Source organism: Peromyscus eremicus, chromosome 22 (assembly GCF_949786415.1).
Source record: "Peromyscus eremicus chromosome 22, PerEre_H2_v1, whole genome shotgun sequence".
Classification (NCBI taxonomy): domain Eukaryota; kingdom Metazoa; phylum Chordata; class Mammalia; order Rodentia; family Cricetidae; genus Peromyscus; species Peromyscus eremicus.
In genome coordinates, this window is record NC_081437.1 from 42,226,814 (window position 1) to 42,246,466 (window position 19,653).

The following is a 19,653-nucleotide window of genomic DNA, read 5'->3' on the forward strand; positions in this document are numbered from 1 at the left end:
TGTGGTCAGAGAGTAAGCAAGAGCTAGAGAATGCCTTGCTTGTACAGGCCTTCCTCCTGGGGATGCTGCAACACCTATCTAAGTCACGATGAACATCTGGGAGCATGTTGGGATACATGCAGTTTCTCTTAGAATAAGCAGGTATTCCCAACTCCAATGTCTCATTCTTGTTTCTGATATTCCTGAACAATTCCAAGGCTATCCGAAGACTCCATACTTAATTGGGTGACAGGGTGTGCTCTGCATGTCCACATCTGGTGAGAAGCATGGGCTCTATTTCTCAAGTCTGGGAATAGTTAAATGTCTGATGCCTTCATATATTAGTGATGAGTGTACCTACTGTTGTGAGGTCCATCCTCCAGGGATCCTGCAATATTGGGCAGTAAGTATCACACTCCACTACCATATTCTTCATGTGAATGGTATAGCCCTCTGTCAGCCTCACATAGAGACTCGGGGTGAGCAACCATCCTTTGCCTATGACTCTGTCATACATTAAGATATAAGCAAGTGAGAACAGTCCTAACCCTAACTGTAACCACAATGCTTGTATTCCTTCAGACATTTTATGCAAGATACTATAGGGCAACTGACATAGAAGATGAACACTATGGAGACATGAAGAGGTGTCTTTGAAGCATTCTATCAAAGTATTAAGAGGGTCCCATAAGAAAAGGACTGGGGCAGAATAGCACCGTCAACAGATTCTCTGGTTTGGCTGTCAGTGGTGGATGTCAGATGGAAAGACGCTTGTGATATGATACCACCTTCATATCAGCTTAGCTGTACTGGAGTTACATGTGAGGCTTCCAAGGAGCTGAAGAAAGGAGTCCCCTCACTAAGAGCACCATTCCAGTGTGCCCTCACTCTAGACAGCTCCATTTGCAAACTTCTAAGTCCTATGCCCTCTGACCACATACATCTAATTATGGTAACCAGGCGTAGGCGATTTCAACAAGGTCACTTAGGGTCTCCTTCTCAAAACCACAGCCTCACTTCCACTCTTGTCTTAGGTGGCCTCCTGCACTAAGATTTTCTTTCTCAATTGAGCATGAAATTTTCCACTGACTTTCTGTTGGTTAGCCTCATTCCTTTTTGAAACATTTCATATTCACAGGTTAAAAAAAATGCACCAATGAAAAAGAACTGATAATGTTTACAAAGATTACCTATAGAGACAGAAATGCACACGAGCAGTTTTCCTTCAATTATTAATCAGCCAAGCAGATGGTTGACAGGGGTGCAGAAGTAATTAAACACAGCTAACATGCAAGAGAATTGATTTATTCCTTGCTTATAGAATTTCACTTTCAACGCACCAGAGCCTATACTTCTGTAAAGCATGTCAGCTCCACAATTACATCTGATAAACAACACAGATCCTGCAGTCCAATTTAACCACAGCATTTGTTTCTAAATGCTTTAAAAATCTCAAAGAATGATTATTTGATTCTGAGAACTATATAGCTCTTTCACTTTGCTGCTTGCCAAGGTTACAGCTAAGCTCATATTTTCTGATCAAATGAAATCCTTGGTGCCACCAAGGGGAGTAGGACATATATATATGTGTATATATATATACATATATATGTATATATATGTATATGTATATATGCGTGTGTGTGTGTGTGCGTGCGCGCGCACGCACGCGCGCGCACACGCATAGTAAGTGCTTCCATCTTTTCTATCCTGATCTATAGGTAGTGTCTTCTGCCTCTGTGGGCCACAGAAAGCTGCATTCCTGGGCTTATTGGATCTCAATTCTAATTAGATATCCTGTCTGCTGCAAGCAGACTTTGCCGCGTTGCTCAGAGAGGATGAAAGCATACCCCTGTGTTGACTCCTAACTGACTTAGGTGAAGGCAAATTTTCATGTAGATGCCAATTTCAGAATGAACCATGTGGACACTTCTCTCCTTCCCAAAAATGTTTTCAAAGGTGTCATGGGAGTCCACAATCCCTCTAGAAATTCACCTCTTATTTGAAGTATCTCTTCAACACAATTTGATGCCTTCTGTGACCTCTGTCAGTGGCCTGAATGAGTCTATGACACAGACTTTCAGACATCTCCTGCCATTAAAGCACTCCACCTACAGCATTCAGTGCAGTTCAGACCCAGGCTAATTGTACAAGATCAAGCTGAGTTTTTGGTCTAGTGCAATCAGGTGAAATGAATGACAAAAGTTTGAGAGAAATTTCAAGCTTATTCTCCTCTCCACACCCCCATGCCTTCTGTTTCCAGCAGGAGCAGAGCCAGGGCCACAGGAGTCCATAGCTGCTGGCCACCTCTAGCTTTGGTCTCAGCTTGAGGTGTGGCAGCTCATCAAACTGACCCCACCTCTGGGTCCTGACCTCCTTTTTAAGTTGAGGCCTAAGGATGCATGTTAACCCCACCCCATACCCTGGGACACTAGACTGCAGGGGACTGCCCATATTAACCCCAGCACATCATCCTGTAGAGACTGAACTTCCTAGGCAGGGGCTGGGGCTGGGAGGACAAAGTCGGAGAAAGGGCACAAGAGGCTGTTATGAGAAGCTGACAGCAGTGTGTCTCGTAACAAAGTCATTTTGGGACATCAGGAAATACCCTACTTTTCCCTACCCCATAAGGAAGTCTCACCCTCACCTTCTATGTCCATGTGTCCTCCCAGGAGCCACTAGTTCTATCATTACTAACTATAACTGGTGTTTCTCTCATGGGCTGATATGATAGTTAATGCCATGATGTCCATGTGCCATGGTTCCAAGCAGTGGATTTTCACTTCCCTCTGGGTCACTCTTGAGCATGCCTGGAGTTCTACAATGAGTAAGTGACTTGGATGCCCACAGGCTCTTGCCAGATACCAGTGGACACTACAGGGTTTCACCCTATATTTAAGTCTCCTCAGCTTTAAACCAACTGTAAGAGACTCACTGCTCAGACTTGTAGTAGCAAGTGCTCTCTGCGGTGACTGGACACATCACACAAGAAACAGTCTTTTATGGGCTGACAGAGAAAATGGAAAGGGAAGCCAGCATGTATCAGGGGACCAGACATGTCCTCTAAAACAACACATAGCTAGAGCAGTGAAGTGCAGCTTAAAGAAAGCAGCCAAAATAAGGGTGTGCTAACTCCTACCTCTTAAAAACTATTTTCTTAGCTGGGCGGTGGTGGCGCACACCTTTAATCCCAGCACTCGGGAGGCAGAGCCAGGCGGATCTCTTTGAGTTCGAGGCCAGCCTGGGCTACCAAGTGAGTTCCAGGAAAGGCGCAAAGCTACACAGAGAAACCCTGTCTCAAAAAACCAACCAACCAAACAAACAAACAAACAACAAAAACCAAACTATTTTCTTATTATAGTCAGTGTTCATGTCCATCACTGGGAGCAGTCTTACCTGCTTGGTCTTTGAATATTTTGGATATGACGACAGGGACTCCATGCTCTGCTCCTCCCTAGAAGGCAGAGAAATGAGAAGGAAACAGTTATCAGGACTGACACTGAATGTTTTGGGGCCTGAAGGGCAGGGGCAGCAAGAAAACAAGCTCATACCTTGATACTTAGGCCCAGGCCACCCACAGGTTGTCTGCGAAGTGTAACAGTTCTGTGCTTTAAAAAATGTTAGGAAAAAAATAAGTTTAGGTTACAATGCGTTATCAGAGAATGAACAAAGGAATGTATATATAACATCCTAATCAAAACCTAGGCAATTTTAAAATAAAAATTCCTAATTTGGCGCTTTTTGACCTCTGCAGCAGCAGTACCATTGCCAGCTTTCAACCAGTGGTCTGCTCATAGGGAAACAAGGTTGCTGGTAAAATCAGGTCCTGTTGAAGGCATCGCTGGAAATCCACACAAAATTTCTACAGACCTGGTTAGCTTGCTGTCTCGCCCTCATAGGGCTCCGGCAACAAAGCCCCATTTGGACAATGCCCATGTCCATTCTCCAAGTGGAGAAGTTGGCTCCCTTCAAACTTGCTCTCCTCCCACCGGCCCTAAAAAGGAGATCCTCAGCACATGTCACTGCAGTTTCCCCGTGTCAAGTTCCACTGTGGTCGCCACTATGCATTCCAGAAGAAACAGTCTTTTCATACCCATGAACACAGATGGCTGATAGCACTTAAATGAATATGGTGATAAAGCTAAAAACATAATACACCTGTAACTGGCAATATTCAAAACCTTGTTTCTTACACATGAAACCACGGTCTTTCATTTTGCTGTGGTTTAAATTGACTGAAAAATGTTTACACAGCTGCACATAGGAATGGGACAAACCATGCAGGAACCATGCTGGAAAGGACAGGGGAGATGGCTGGGGTGCAACAGTAAGCAGGAAAAGCATTTCTTCTTCCTCAGAAATACTGTAGGAACCATAAACATCATACTTTAACTGAAAAATAGTAACATTCAGACTGAAGGGCTCCAAAGAATCAATGTTGGAAAAGCAAGGACAGAGGCTGAGAATGACAGAACACCTGGGGACCCTGCTTCATCCTGGGGCATGGGTACCAAAATAGTACAAATAGAAAACAGCAGCTGGTGGGAAAAGCTGCTGTGGCCCTTGGCATATGTGATGTCTTCCCCAGACTGCCATATCAACCTGTAAATAAACTCTTAGGAAGGACTGTGTTGGTTGTGAGATGGCTAAGTTCTAGTTAGATGTGGTGGCATATGTCTGTGCTTCTAAGAGAGCCTCCCAGAACAGCAGGACACAGAGGTCTGAATCCATCACTCCCCAATAAAGTTGATGCCTTAAATACATCATACACTCAGAATAAAGAAAGAAAAAAATGAAAGTAAATAAACACACTTTACAGAATCCATGAGTGAATGCTCTACATAACATTGTAACTGGAAAAATTATATTTTGTGCATAGCCCATATGTCTAAATAATGAACCCTTTATAAGAACACACACAAGGAGAGAGCTGTTATTTAGAGACTTTAATGTAAGAGCAGTCATTTTCATTTTCCTCATCTAGGCCACACTCAAGTGCACCTGGCTCCCATTGGAGACACCTTGTCAGTACTTATCTGAGGGGCCAAGAGTGTTGTCATTCACACGACAGCAAGAGAGCAGCAGCACACAGTTTAAACCACATTCTTCACAGCATGAATTACAACATTCGGGATCTCAAAACAAGCTAAGTATCGAAGAATGAATAATTGATTGAGATTCCTCAGTGGAATACCAGTCAACCTTGAACAGGAGGGGAAGTTACTCATCTGTGACAACAACATACATGAGCTGCAGAGGATTATTAATACGTTTGCGACAATACAGGCACAGAAAAAAAAAAATGGCGTGATCTCATGTCTGTGGTGGGTGCTAGGGTTACAATGTACAGATGTAGCAATGTTGGCCAGAGGCAAAGGTGTGAGTTATATGATGGGTAATTTATAGCTGAGTGTGGCGGCACATGTCTGAAATTCTAGCACCTAGAAGACATAGGCAGGAGGATCAGGAGTTCATGTCTATCCATTAGTTACACGGGGGAGTTTGAGGCCAGCCTGGGGTCACAGGAAACTCTGTCTCAATAAAATATAAACAAAAAGGGTTAAGTTCTGGGGCTCTGACTACAAGATAAGGATGACAGTTCACAATACTGTACTGTATACTTGAAGTTTGCCAGGAGGGTAGATCTTACACTCCAATACCACCGAGGCCTCCACATACATGCACACAATGTAAATATGCAAGATAATACATATATATACATATATAATGAAATAGTTTAATTACAGCAATCATTTCTATATGTAAGTCAAATAATCATGTATGTAATTCAAATCACACTGTACAGCTAAATATATACGATTTTGTTTGTCATTTATATCTTAATAAATTTGATAAAAATCAAACCAGCTATTGGGACAGAGCATCCCCTATTGGGAAAGGAAACTTAGTTGGGGTTAGTATTGTGATAAAACACCATGATCAAAATTAACTTGAGGGGGAGGGAAAGGGTTTATTTTGGTTTGCAGTTCCAACATCACAGTTCATCATCCAGGGAAGTCAGGGTGGGGACTCAAGGCAGGAACCTAGAGGCACAGATCTGAACACAAGTTTGAAGCTATAACAAACTTTAATCTGGAAGTTAAGAAGTAAGAGTTATAGTGGGTAAGAAAATTCTACAGGAACTTAAAGAATACGACTGTAGGAAAGCTGCTTCTAGCACTTCAAAGCCACTTTTGTGCTTAATGAAAAGATACATAAAGGGTAAGAATCATCTGTGTCAAAGAAGACAGCTGTCTTGACATATTTATAATCCAAAGGAAATGTGGAGAGAGCCAAGTACAGTTGAAGGGAGACTACTGCCAAGGTGTGAGTACCAGCTGATGGTTAGGAGAGTATGCTAGGCTAAATGGTAAATACAATCTCTTCTAAAAGTCATTTTATAATACATTCTGGGAGTGACATGAAACAAAACTTGAGAATTCAATGAGAACACACCCACTTCCCAGACAGAAGGTTTTATCACATTTCATCATCAGTCCTGGATCTGTTCCTCTGACTAGTGAGTGAGGGCCTGTGTGTGTGGAAATGGGGGAGTGCTCATTTGTAGGGGAATGTCTAGACTACACATTGCCAGGGGTCAATCACATTACACATTCAACTTCTTATCCATCTCTGAATGCTATGGTCTTGACTCTGATGGGTGGTTCTTGACACACAACAGATTCTGTCTTGATATTTCTCTTGACCACAATGATGAGTTTACCAGTGGTTTGATCTGTGCAACAAGAGCTCTCATAATCCAATATCCTCCAAATGACTGGATCCACTAAACTTTGATGCATGAGCTATGTGGAGGACACTTCACTCCAAACCATACACTGGTTGAATAAGTCAATGCCACTCTGATGTTGTTCTGGCTCTTTAGATAGACTCTTACTAAGTGCCCCGACTAGCTTTGAACTTGCTATGTAGCCCAGGCTGGCCTCAAACTCACAGAGATATATGACTGCCTCTGCCTCCCAAGTGCTGGGATTAAAGATATGTGATATCACTTTTCAAATTCAGTTCCTAGCCAGAGGTATCTGGGTTAAGATTTGTGCAGAGATAGGTGGATCCACTGGGTGGCTAGCCTAGTCAAACTGTGGAAGTCTGGGCTCAGTAAGAAACTCTGTTTCGTGAAATAAGGAGAGAAACAGAGGAGGATCTGATGTCAAACCCTGGCCTCCACACACTCATACAAATGACTATACCATACCTCTCTCTCTCTCTCTCTCTCTCTCTCTCTCTCTCTTTCTCTCTCTCTCTCTCTCACACACACACACACACACACACACACACACACACACACCTCCCCTACCCCACCCCCACATATACACACACATACATACACCACACCTCTCCCACTCCCACATACAACATTTAAAAAAACAACCTTGGAGAAGGTATGAGATAGAACTACAAAACGAGTATTTAATCTTGGGATGTAACCAGTCAGCACTTAGGGATAGATGAATTGCAGCATGCCAGGTTCTCACAGAACCTTCCTGAACAGTGATTTTTGAAGGTCTTTTCTGACTTCTGGACCTGGATTGGGTTGAGGCATGCCCTGGAAGCAGGAGTACTTACATTAGCACCAGGAGGGGCTCCCCCGATGCAGATGACATCTTGCTTTTGAACAGTCAGCACCTCTTTTGTCAGCTTCAGCCGGACATCATAGGCATTTTCCAAGCCTTCATCATACAACAAGGCCAGAGCAGTTTTGGTCTGAGAATAAAAAGTGATGATATGAACAAGTGAGTCCAGGAGCCCTCAGAAAGGAAAGATGACAGGTGCTTCCTTTCCTGCTACCTTCTAACCTGCATATACATATTTCTCTTCATTCATGGTAGAAACTGATTGATTTACAGATATATCTTTATATACCTCTCTGGAAAGCTGGGCTTTCCTTGTACTCTATAAATGCTGCTTGGGATTTTCCAGACTTCCTGTGACATGCTTTCACATCCTCATACCAGAGATGCTGAGTAATCCATGTCTCCATTTGCAGCAGGTATTCAAGACAGCAGGGCTACTTTCGCAGCTCTAGATAGGGAGCTGCAGGATACTGAGAGTCCCTTGGGGTCAACACCCAGAGCAATAAGAACCTGTTTAGCAGTTGCAGTCCATGACACAGGGGCTGTCACCAAAGAAAGTCACATCAGGCAAGTGCCTGAGGAAAGAGCTCACGCTGTGGAGGACAAGCAGCGCTCTCAGTTGACATGGAGAGGTGAGGTATCAGTTCATGGAATGTCAATATGTCAAGCACACAATCACATGTAATACTAATTTTCAACAAATTCATTAAGTCGAGCATCTTGTGCCAGTGAGTTGTCTTGGTGAAGAAAATCCCTGGTCCCAGACACTCCAGGAATGGAAACAACTGGGATTCATTCAGAGGAGAGAACAGTTGTGTAGGATGAAAGCCAAGGAAAGGGTGCTAGCCCTTTAATAAACGAATATGATATTCTAATTATACATTTTGTGATAGTTAATCTCTGTGGCCAGCTTGGCTAGATGGAGAAGTGCCTAGGAGACTAAGTGGAGTTTTCCTGAGGGTGTCTCTAGGGAGGACTAGATCAGGCCATCTCTGAGGTGATCAGTGGTTTAACCCACTACGGATCCAGAAGTCAGACAATGGGGAGGTGATGGGACTGTGGAAGGCAGGTCCTCAATGGAAGAAGTGACTTCCTGAAGGAATGCCATTAAAATGAGTATCTTGCCCTGTCCACTTCCTGTTCTTCTCCGCTTTCTGATGCCAGAAGGTCACCCATATGCTGTAGCCTCCAAGATACCCTGATTCACCATGGCCTGAAGCAACAGTGCTGGCATAGAAACCTCTGTAATTGTGACTCAATGTAATCCTCCTGCCTCACAGTGTTCTCATGAACTTTTTCACAGCTACTGAGATGGAAGAGCACACATTTTAATATTGAATACCATCCATTTAAAAGTTCACCAAAGAGATCAAACGGGACTCAATAAAGATCGGCACAGGCCATCTGCTGCCTTCCTTTGCCATCTGAACCAGGTGACACCAGTAAATTCAGCTCCTCAAATGTTAAAACGAGAAAAATGAAAAGTCAGGAACAAAACCAATTTGGAGATAATTAAGCTTTCTAAGTCAAAACTATAATTTTATTCTAATCATTTCCTCCTATGAAAACATTCACTTACACCCAACTATAATTAGCTTGGCAGAGATAATTGTGTGCTTTGACATAAATATGATGCAACATCCAGGGGGTGTGCTGTCTGCCCCTTATTGTACCTCTGCAGACACCGGCCACTATTCTCAGAAAACTCATCAGTGTAGTCCAGATATGCTGTGGATATTGCTCTATGTAAATAAAGCACGGATTGGCCAGTGACCAGGCAGGAAGTATAGGCGGGACAAGGAGAGAGGAGAATTGAGGAAGGAGGAAGGAGAGGGAGACCAGCTGGAGCCACCGCCAAGACAAGGAAGATGTAAAGTACCGGTAAGCCACGAGCCACGTGGCAAAGTAAAGATTAATAGAAATGGGCTGAATATAAGAGTGAGAGCTAGACAATGATAGGCCTGAGCTAATGGCCAAGCAGTTTAAATAATGTAAGAGTCTGTGTGTTTATTTTATAAGTGGGCTCTGGGACTGGCGGGACTTGGCGGTGGGAGCTGGAGAAAAATTCTCCAGCTACACAGATATACTGTGAGGAGACCGCAGCTGGCACCAAATCCAGGCAGAGTGGAGAAGGGACCTGCCTCCTTCCTGCCCAACTCCAACCCTGTACTCTAACCTCTGTACCGTGGCTCCAGCAACAATGTTCTTTAACTAGATAATCAGGGACTTTTTCTTTTACACAGTACCCAAAATAAAAGTTACCTTAATCTGCTTCTTCAAAGTAAACTTAGATCTTCTCATTCATAAAGAAAAAAATTTAAAACCTAATAAAAACCCCTATCCCTTCTGTAGCTTTCCATTCTAGGGTGGACAGTGTCATTGCCTAAGGGTATATGTGGCCCTCTGACCGCCATGTCTGAATTCCAACAAACTCCTTGAAGCATGCAGGAACATACCTAACTGTATCCATAGGACCCAGTATTGTCCCAAGTCTTCCCAGTGCCACCCATGGCCCCACAGGCACTCTGCATCATCATGACCAGGAAAGGCTGCTAAAAGTTGGTCGATATGGCCTCATTCTTCTGGGAAAAAATTACCCAGGGCTCTCCACCTCACAGGAAAGCCACATTCTGCACTGCTGTGAGCTTTGGTTCCATCTGGTACCTCTTTGCTCCCACTTCAGCCTTTCTGTCACCCCGGGGGCCACCAACACTGCAGTCCTGTGCCCACCTTCTCCTTGCTAGTCCCATACAGCTCCTCCTTCATGGCCTGAGGGGTCACCACTAAGGGGTAAAATCCAGACACCATAACAAGTTATGCCCCCAATGTCCTGGTTCCCTTCTCTACTCTGCTTCCTCTTGAAATCTGCAGAAGCTGAGTTCTATGCTCCAGGAGGATCCTATTACTTTGCTCAAGGCTGGGTTCAGGTTCCTTCAGCTGGAGTCAGTATTGCCTAGGACAGAGGAATGTTCCTCTCCCCAGTGAGACCCAGGAAGAAAATCCCTCCCTCTCCCTCCCCCTTTTCCTCTCCCTCATTCCTTCTCTCTCCCTGTGTGCATGTATATACAGTGTAGTGTACTGGATTAGCATGACTTAAGAGCCAAAATAAACTGATTCACTGCACAGAAATAGTCAATCTTTCTATGACAAGAATGCCATATATAAAAATGTGAACATAGAGCAGACAATAGATTAGTGTAAATAGTCTTACTAATCAGGGTAGAAAATTAACATTCTGTTAAATTGAGAAAAGAACATTGAATACAAATCCCAAAAGATCTAAAAATTAACTCCCTAGAGAAAGAGTTACTTGAATAATAAATGATCATAGATAACAGAGTAAAGTCACACTTGTGTGTAAACATGAGTTTGTGTGTGAAGGTAGGTATGCCCAAAATTTACAAAGATGGGCTTTTTAGAAATTGTATTCTATATAAATATGGGCATTTTTTAAAGTTTTGAGCATGCATCATATACTGCTGTCTATTTAAATCTGCCAGGTTATAGCTCACTATACTTATTTCTTGTCTGTTGAAGTCGATTTCCATTTCCCTTCAAGTAATTTAAGGTAGACCTCCATGAATTTAGAAAAATTATACACATTGTATATTTTTATTTATTTATGCCTCTGGGTGTATCTCTGGGGTACAATTAGTTATGGATGAATTTGTCACAAAAGCCCCAGAAACATCTAATAATTTAGACAGAGGACATGGATGTCTAGAGTGTCCATGACTAAAAGAAGCACATGTGGCCACTCCATTGTTCAAAGTATGAAAACAGGTACAAGTTAAGAGGTGATTTCCTGGTTCATTTAGAACTGAATATGACTTCAATGCACTGTTGACATTTAGTGAATTAAAGAATGAATATCAGATGCCAAGAGAAACCTGAAATCAACTAGTTCCTAAAATGCAGAAAGGAAAAGAAACTCAACTGGTCACCTTCTCAGGCTCTTCAGAATGCGGACAGAAGGATAAAATTTAATTTAGCTGTGATTTTGGAAGCATAAAGCTGAGGTGACTCTGAGTGTTTTAGAGAATTCTAAGCCCCTCCTCACATCTTCCACATGGTTAAGAAAGCTTTCCAGATGTCAAGACCTCATGGATGAAGTCAGTTTGCCAGTTGTGTAGCCAGCCTTGTGAATGAGCTGCTGTGCGTCAACATTTGCACATTTCAGGGCAGCATACAGACCACAGTTTACTATGTTTATCTTATGGTTTTGATACTTGTAAGAAGCAAGCAGTTTACTTTGGCATTTCTGTCCTAGACAGCATAGGTCTGAGTAATCCCTTTTACAGGTGTGAGGTCTATAGATTGCCAACTGTGAAGCAGGCTGTAGTCTCCATGAAGCTACCAGCCAGGCTCTATGATTTGTTCATAGACCTTCCCATTAGTTTTCACAGCATAGTCATCACCAGATATCAACAAGTCATTGAAGCCTGACATAGATTATCTGGGAGGTTCCCTCTGTGAACCTGAACATCAGCACCATGGTGCTGTGGGATGGTCTGCATGTCAAATTGCTCTGATTGGTCAATAAATAAAACACTGATTGGCCAGTGGCCAGGCAGGAAGTACAGGCGGGACTAACAGAGAGGAGAATTGAGATAACAGGAAGGCGGAGGGAGACACTGCAAGCCACTGCCATGACAAGCAGCATGTGAAGATGCCAGTAAGCCACGAGCCACGTGGCAAGGTATAGATTTATAAAAATGGATTAATTTAAGCTATAAGAACAGTTAGCAAGAAGCCTGCCACAGCCATACAGTTTGTAAGTAATATAAGTCTCTGTGTTTACTTGGTTGGGTCTGAGCAGCTGTGGGACTGGCTGGTGACAGAGATTTGTCCTGACTGTGGGCCAGGCAGAAAAACTCTAGCTACAAATGGCGCCCAACAGCTCTAGTTTCCACCTTAAACCTGAGAATATTTAATAAGCAATTCTAAACAGAGCCAAAACCAGGTTCCTGCTTCATGTCTCATACGGCAGCTAGATGCTGCAAAATGTGGTTTTGTGCTACTGGCAGGTTCCTGACATTTGCGCTTATGAGACATCTACAAGCAGCACATTACGCTGCTGCTGTGTGGTGGATTTAGCTTTTGCTAGTACAAAACCAAAAGAGGTTTCTGGGCTACATGCTATTTTGATAAAACCACAGACCCACTGTTTCTGAGACTTCATGGCTCCCAGAGCTGGCGGAAAAGGTACCACCGCCATGTTGGGAAGCTGAAGTGGACTGAGCCAGCAGCCACAGCACGTTTCAGTCTAAGAATGCTGCAGTTTAAAGCAATAGGTTCACAATAAGACTGATTCAGATGGAATAGTTTACAATGTATGTAAAAATGTATGTAGGCTTAAAAGAGAGAAAAGAAGGAATAATACAGTTATATAAACAAATAGATAGTTTTTAAAAATAAAGTCTTTAAAGAAACAATAAAGGTAATAAGCCACGTAAAGATGGCTATCACACAGAGAATCTAGTTTATGTTGTCTTTGATATTCGTAACTGAAGAAAAACATTTGATTGTAAAAGCTGTTGAGTTATGCCAAAATGTATATTTTAAAGGTACCTTCACTTCAAAATTTAGATATAAGGATATGTTGCTTTGGAAAAGAGTCTCTGCTTTTGTTTCTACAGAAAGCCAGAGGCTATGGATTTGTTCCAGATTAAGATACATCAGGTTTGACCAGCCAAGACCCCCTGAAAGGTCTCCGATGACACCAAGGCCCAGATGATCCAACATCCAGAACCATTTCAAGGAAACTGGCTCAGACAATACAACCTCACGGATTACTCCATGATCCTAAAATTTTCTTTATGTTCCCATGAGATACAGTGCCCCCCTCCAGCAGGAAGTAGTAAGAGAAGCTACGCTCAAATTCCCAAATATACCAAGCTGGCTTTGGAGATGTGTAAAAGTTAAAACATTCCTTTTTGAAAAAAAAAAGAAAAGAAAAGAAAAGGGAAAGTGCTGTGAGATGGTCTGTATGTCAAACTGCTCTGATTGGTCAATAAATAAAACACTGATTGGCTAGTGGCCAGGTAGGAAGTATAGGCGGGACTAACAGAGAGGAGAATTTAGATAACAGGAAGGCGGAGGGAGACACTGCAAGCCACTGCCATGACAAGCAGCATGTGAAGATGCCAGTAAGCCACGAGCCACGTGGCAAGGTATAGATTTATAAAAATGGATTAATTTAAGCTATAAGAACAGTTAGCAAGAAGTCTGCCATGGCCGTACAGTTTGTAAGCAATATAAGTTTCTGTGTTTACTTGGTTGGGTCTGAGCGACTGTAGGACTGGCGGGTGACAGAGATTTGTCCTGACTGTGGGCCAGGCAGGAAAACTCTAGCTACACCATGGGTCAACTCATACCTACATCCTGACAGATTTCAGGGTTATAGACAAATTGCTTCTTGGTGGTGGTGGTGGGACTTGTACAGCGTTGAAAATGATCTCCTCATTCAGCCTCAACCTAACCAAAAAGCAATGATCTGAGGCTAGGAATCCAACAGTGATCAAGTGAGAAGGGGGTGCTATCCCCCAACTGGGTGGACAGGCTCTGTGCTTCTATCTAAGTTGTTGCCTCTGTGTGCAAATTGTCTGGAAATTTGTGCCTCTGGCAAATGTGCTGCATGGCCATGCCACACCTGCAGCCCAGTGCCACTTTTCACCAATGATTGTGCCATTTTCCATAAAAAAAACTGGACAGTGAGATGAGAACTCCCTCAGGAACAGTATCTAATGGAGAAACAATATTTCCCTCCCCTGTTTCACCCCTTCAAACTGCATAGCCCCAGCCAGGCATCCATCCCTACTCTATCGTAGAAAAGTGTGTAGAAGCCGATAACTCTCAGCCTGGAGCTGGCTCATCACCATCTTTATCCCCAGCTGCAGATTTTCCCAGTCCATAGCCATTACCACTACTTTAGAGTAGGATTCCCACCAGAATGTAGTTCTGTTTCCCATACATTGGACAGTTTGGGGAATGTAAATTAGATGTGACAGTGATTTCTCAGCTACTCTCGTCCTTCATCCCATATCCTATGGTGCCTTTGCTTGCTGTGAACTGAAGTTTCTGTATGGAAAGCCACATTTATGTTTAAAGTCTCTACTAAGATGACTGACTGACCAGAACTTGGTGATTGTGAGGAGCTAGATGTTGCAAACCCAGAGCCAAATTATCTTTAGACCTCATAATAGCTGTTGTGGTCTACATCTGTATCTGACTCACTGTACTTTGATTACCATGTGAAATTTTTTGAGATGAGTTAACTCAACAGCAGAGTAGCTTTCACAACCTCAAAGCTAAGGATGTTATCAGATAGCCTCTGAAAGTCATAGATTTTCCTGCTTTGCTTAACCTGCTTGCTAGATGGTTCCCCCAGTGTGTTTGAAAACTGCCTTGATTTATAATGTTCTTTTGTTCTGTTACTATAAAAACATTAGCAAGCTGTTACCACATTGAGACACGGTATTTGTGGCAAGCTGAATGTGTGTTCCTGGGCCATCATCACTCATATTTGGCTCTGAAATAAACAGTCTCTCATTCCCCTTGAGGTGAGAGCTATGTTTTGTATCAACACAACATTCAGCTTACAATAAAGTGACAGTTTTGTTGCAGAGATAAATCTGTAGTCATTATTTCAGGGTTAAAGCATGCAGTTGTTTATGAACCTTGAATTCAGGTTCAAACGTAGACATGATGATTGTTAGACGCATAAACATCTCGCTGCCTCACTTCACAGCACATTCCTTACTAAGAGGACTTAACAGCCCTGATCACACTATTGTTTGATAGGATAAATTGTTTTTTACCTTATGTGTGTGGTATACATGTATGTGTGCATATTAGCATGTGTGTGGGCAGTGGGCATATGTATGTGTGAGTGTACATGAAGAGGACAGCTTTGGGTGCTGTTCCTCACTTGTTTTGTCCACCTCTTTTTGAGACAGGGTCTCTCATTGGCTTGGAACTCACCAAATAGGCTAGAATGAATTTTGACCCCTACCACTCAAGTAAAAAGTCGGGCGTGGTGGCATGTACTTGTAATCCCAGCACCTAGGAGGGAGAAACAGGTGGCTTGCTAGAGCTTACTGGCCAGTCAGACTAAACTACGTGGCAAGCCCCAGGTTCCAGTGAGAGACCCTGTCTCAAAAACAATGTGGACAGTATATGAGGAATGACATCAGAGGTTGACCTCTGATCTCCATACACACAAGCACAAACATATATATAGGTATATATACACATCTACAATTCACACACATACACATTCAACATGTGTGTGTAAAAAGTAAACTCAAGGAATATTTTTAATGAGTAAAAAATAAAATGTATTTTAATGAACACTGTGTGTACAGGACGGAGTGCCCAGTGACAACACTGACATAAATTAGCTGGTCAAGAGATGAAGTAGTTTCTATTTAGTGTTATAATAAAAATCATTATTCCTGCAACTTAGTCATTGACCACACTGTAAAATATATAATACAAGATTGTTTATATGTGTAATTTCCATTTTAGCATTTTTATAACCTATAGAATTCATTCTTCAGTAACTGGGAATACCAAATCAAATAGAAAAAGAATTTCTCAGCACAATCCAAACTTCTTCTCAGTGACCTTAAGAGACTGAAATTTACAAAGAATTTGAAGGTTGTCCTAACAGTGACCTCTTTATTGTTATTTAACTAATTACTATGAAAAACCCACTATATAAACATGAGAAAAAAACTATGGTCATACAGCAAATAGAAAACTCCAGGATACAGTCCAAACCATTTTTTTATCATATCATATCACATCACATCGTATCATTATTAGCATTCATGTGTGTGCTCACACACATGCTGTGGTACATGTGTGGAAGTCAGAGGACAAGTTTGTTGAGTGAGTTCTCTCCTGCTACATTTATCTGAGGTCCAAGGATCAAACTCAGGTCAGCAGGGTGGTGTATTAGGTGTTTTACCCACTGAGCCACCTCGCTGGCCCACCCAAAACAGTTTTAAGAGGTACTTTCACAGCAATAAGTCTTTATATTAAAAAGAAAAAGGCAATAGAAATACCTTTAAATTATGCTTCAAGGATATATAAAAGGGACAAACTGTAGAACAGTCTTATTAAACAAGAAAAACAGAGCCAAATACAGAGTTAAAAGCCCAAAAGGTCAGAGCAGTAGCTGAGAGCTGAGACTTAAAACCGCCTTTCTTACCCTTCCTGCCGCTGCTGTCCTTCCCCTCAGAAAGAGACCTACTTCCTGTGTATCAGTCTTTTTATTGACTTTCTGTTCTGCCTTCTCATGGGTTGTAAACCCAACCACATGACCTCCTCGTCACTGCCTGTCTATACAGACCTCCAGGTCTTCTGTGGTTGGTATTGAGATTAAAGGCGTGGGTCTCCATGCTGGCTGTATCCTTGAACACACAGAGATCTGTCTGTCATGTGATCTGGAATAAAGGTGTGCGCCACCACCACCCAGCTTCTGTTATGGCTTGCTATTAGCTCTGACCCCTAGGCAACTTTATTTATTAATATACAAATAAAATCACATTTCAGTACAAATAAAATATCACCATAACAAACTAAATCCAAAGTTTATATAAAGAATGAATAACAGAACAAATTATAAATTTCACAAGGAAAAAAAATCAATAAATCTAAAAATAAACTTTCAATTTCCTTTGATATTAAATAAGCCTTTATCTAGACTAAAGAGAAAATGAGGGATTGCTGTGGGATGTTCTGTATGGCAAATGTGTTGCTCTGATTGGTTGGTAAATAAAACACTGATTGGCCAGTAGTCAGGCAGGAGGAAGTATAGGCGGGACAAGGAGGAGAATAAAGCTGGGAAGTGGAAGGCTTAGTCAGAGACACTGCCAGCCACCACGATGAGAAACAGCATGTGAAGATGCCGGTAAGCCACGAGCTATGTGGCAAGGTATAGACTTATAGAAATGGATTAATTTAAGCTGTAAGAACAGTTAGCAAGAAGCCTGCCACGGCCATACAGTTTGTAACCAATATAAGTCTCTGTGTTTACTTGGTCGGGTCTGAGCGGCTGTGGGACTGACAGGTGAGAGAGATTTGTCCTGACTGTGGGCCAGGCAGGAAAACTCTAGCAACAAGGGATATTCAAATGTTGAGTGGAAAGAACAAATGTGTGTTTTAGCAGAAGGAAGAATGAACCATTAAGAACTCATGACACAGTGATGAGCTGTTGATGAGTGAAAGTGGGGACATTATGCCAGATGCCACAAAAATAAAAATACCAGCAGGGGCTAAGAACAACCACATACCAACAAGTTGGGTATCCTAGAGGAAGTGAACATATTCCTAGACTAATATATGTTACCATGATTTAGCTGGGAATAAATAGGAACCACCAAATAAGACAATAGTAAACAGAATACTAACATGAAAAGCTCCCAACAAAGAAAAGTCCGTGAACAGACGGCTTCTCAGCTGAATTCTATCAAACTTTCAAAGATAAATTAATGTCAGCATTCCCAAACTCTCAAAATATAGGACCGGAGCGAATACTTCTCAACATACTTTATGATGCTGTCACCACCTCACACCAGAGACTGACAACACCACCACCACAAAAACTACACTGATGTTCAACATTGATGCATATGTCCTCCACAAAATATCCACAAACTAAACTCAGTAATATATCAAAAATAGTATATGTTGTGGCTAAGTAGGATGCATCTCTGGCATACAAGGATGGTTTAACAGATATAAATCAATGTAATATATCATACTAGCATAAAAGTTAAAAACCAAATGATCAATGATTAATATAGAGAAAGTATTTGCTAATTCAATATCCTTTCTTAATTAAAAAAGTCAGCAGTTTAGATATAGAAGGACATTTCCTCAACAATGGGAATATTATAAAAATCCTCCCACTGACATCATCAATAGTGGTAACCTGAATGTGTCATGCATCAGACTGTATGGTGGGGAATAATGGTCTTTGTAATAATTGGTGCTGGTAGAATGGGATTTCCATGCACAAAAGAGAGGATATGAACTCATATTCCATCACATACAAAAACCCAGAATACTTGTAACATCCAGCTACAACCTCTGAACCAGAAACCCCCTGAAAGAAAATATCAAAAGCTCCTTGTTATTGGCCTGGCAATGGTTTTTGGAAGGAGTATCACAAAATAAATCAGGCTATATCAGCACCATAATAAAAAATAATAGTAATAATAATAAATGATAATAATAGTAAAATCATGAGGAATGGGATTGTAGCTAGCTAAAATAATCCCATAGCCAAAAGGAAACAATAAGGAAAATGAAAAGAGAAGTTACAGACTGAGAAACAATGAATGACCTGGAATCGATAAGGAGTTAACTTGAAATTCACAAACAGCTCACACAACTCAAGAGCCAAAACCAAGTAAACTGACCAAACACTACTCAAAAGTCCTGAATAGATCTTGCCTCCAAAGAGGATGCAGGTGACCAAGAAGTATGCAGAAAGATGCTCAACATTATGATTGCCAGTTAAAACCATGATGAAATGTCACCTCTCACTCAGTAGGACAGCTATTATCAAAGTCAAGAGAGAGGAGAGGATGTATTTCATTGGTAGAGCACTTGCCTAGCATGCCCAAAGCTAGATTAAATCCCCAGTACTGAAAGAAAAAAAGTCACGTGTGTGAGAATATAATTGGCATAACCATTATGGAACAGAGTGTGTGAGTGTCTCAGAAAACTAAAAACATATCTGCTGTGTTACCCAACCGCGCCCTACAATGTGTACACTGAACCTTAAACAAATGAAATCACCACATCACAGTGATAGCTGCAACCCCACGCTAATAGAAGCATCTGTCTCAAAACGTAAAAACAACCTATGTTTCTATCAATGGATGAATAGGTAAAATAATCAAGTTCTATTCACATACACCTGAAAATTATTCAGACTTAATAAGGGAAGTGGTCCTATCATTTGCTTCAACATATATGAAAGACATTGTGATAAATTTTAAAAAGTACACACAGAAATGCAATTGTGGCATGGTTTCATTTGCATGTGAAACCTTCAAAATAA

The 19,653-nt window shown here is 41.7% G+C and overlaps 1 protein-coding gene across 3 annotated transcripts in view; it reads right to left on the reverse strand.

Annotated features, from left to right (window-relative positions):
• Sntg2 (syntrophin gamma 2) overlaps positions 1 to 19,653 on the reverse strand; it is a 200,034-nt gene that overhangs the window by 123,049 nt on the left and 57,332 nt on the right. For 2 of the 3 annotated variants that reach the window (XM_059248532.1, XM_059248530.1), the window contains exons 2-4: positions 7,567 to 7,704; positions 3,531 to 3,587; positions 3,376 to 3,433 (exon numbers count right to left, since the gene is read on the reverse strand). In XM_059248532.1, the coding sequence (XP_059104515.1) occupies positions 3,376 to 3,433; positions 3,531 to 3,587; positions 7,567 to 7,704 (253 nt within the window). The remainder of the gene's footprint in view (positions 1 to 3,375; positions 3,434 to 3,530; positions 3,588 to 7,566; positions 7,705 to 19,653) is intronic. The other variant, XM_059248533.1, reaches the window with a different exon arrangement.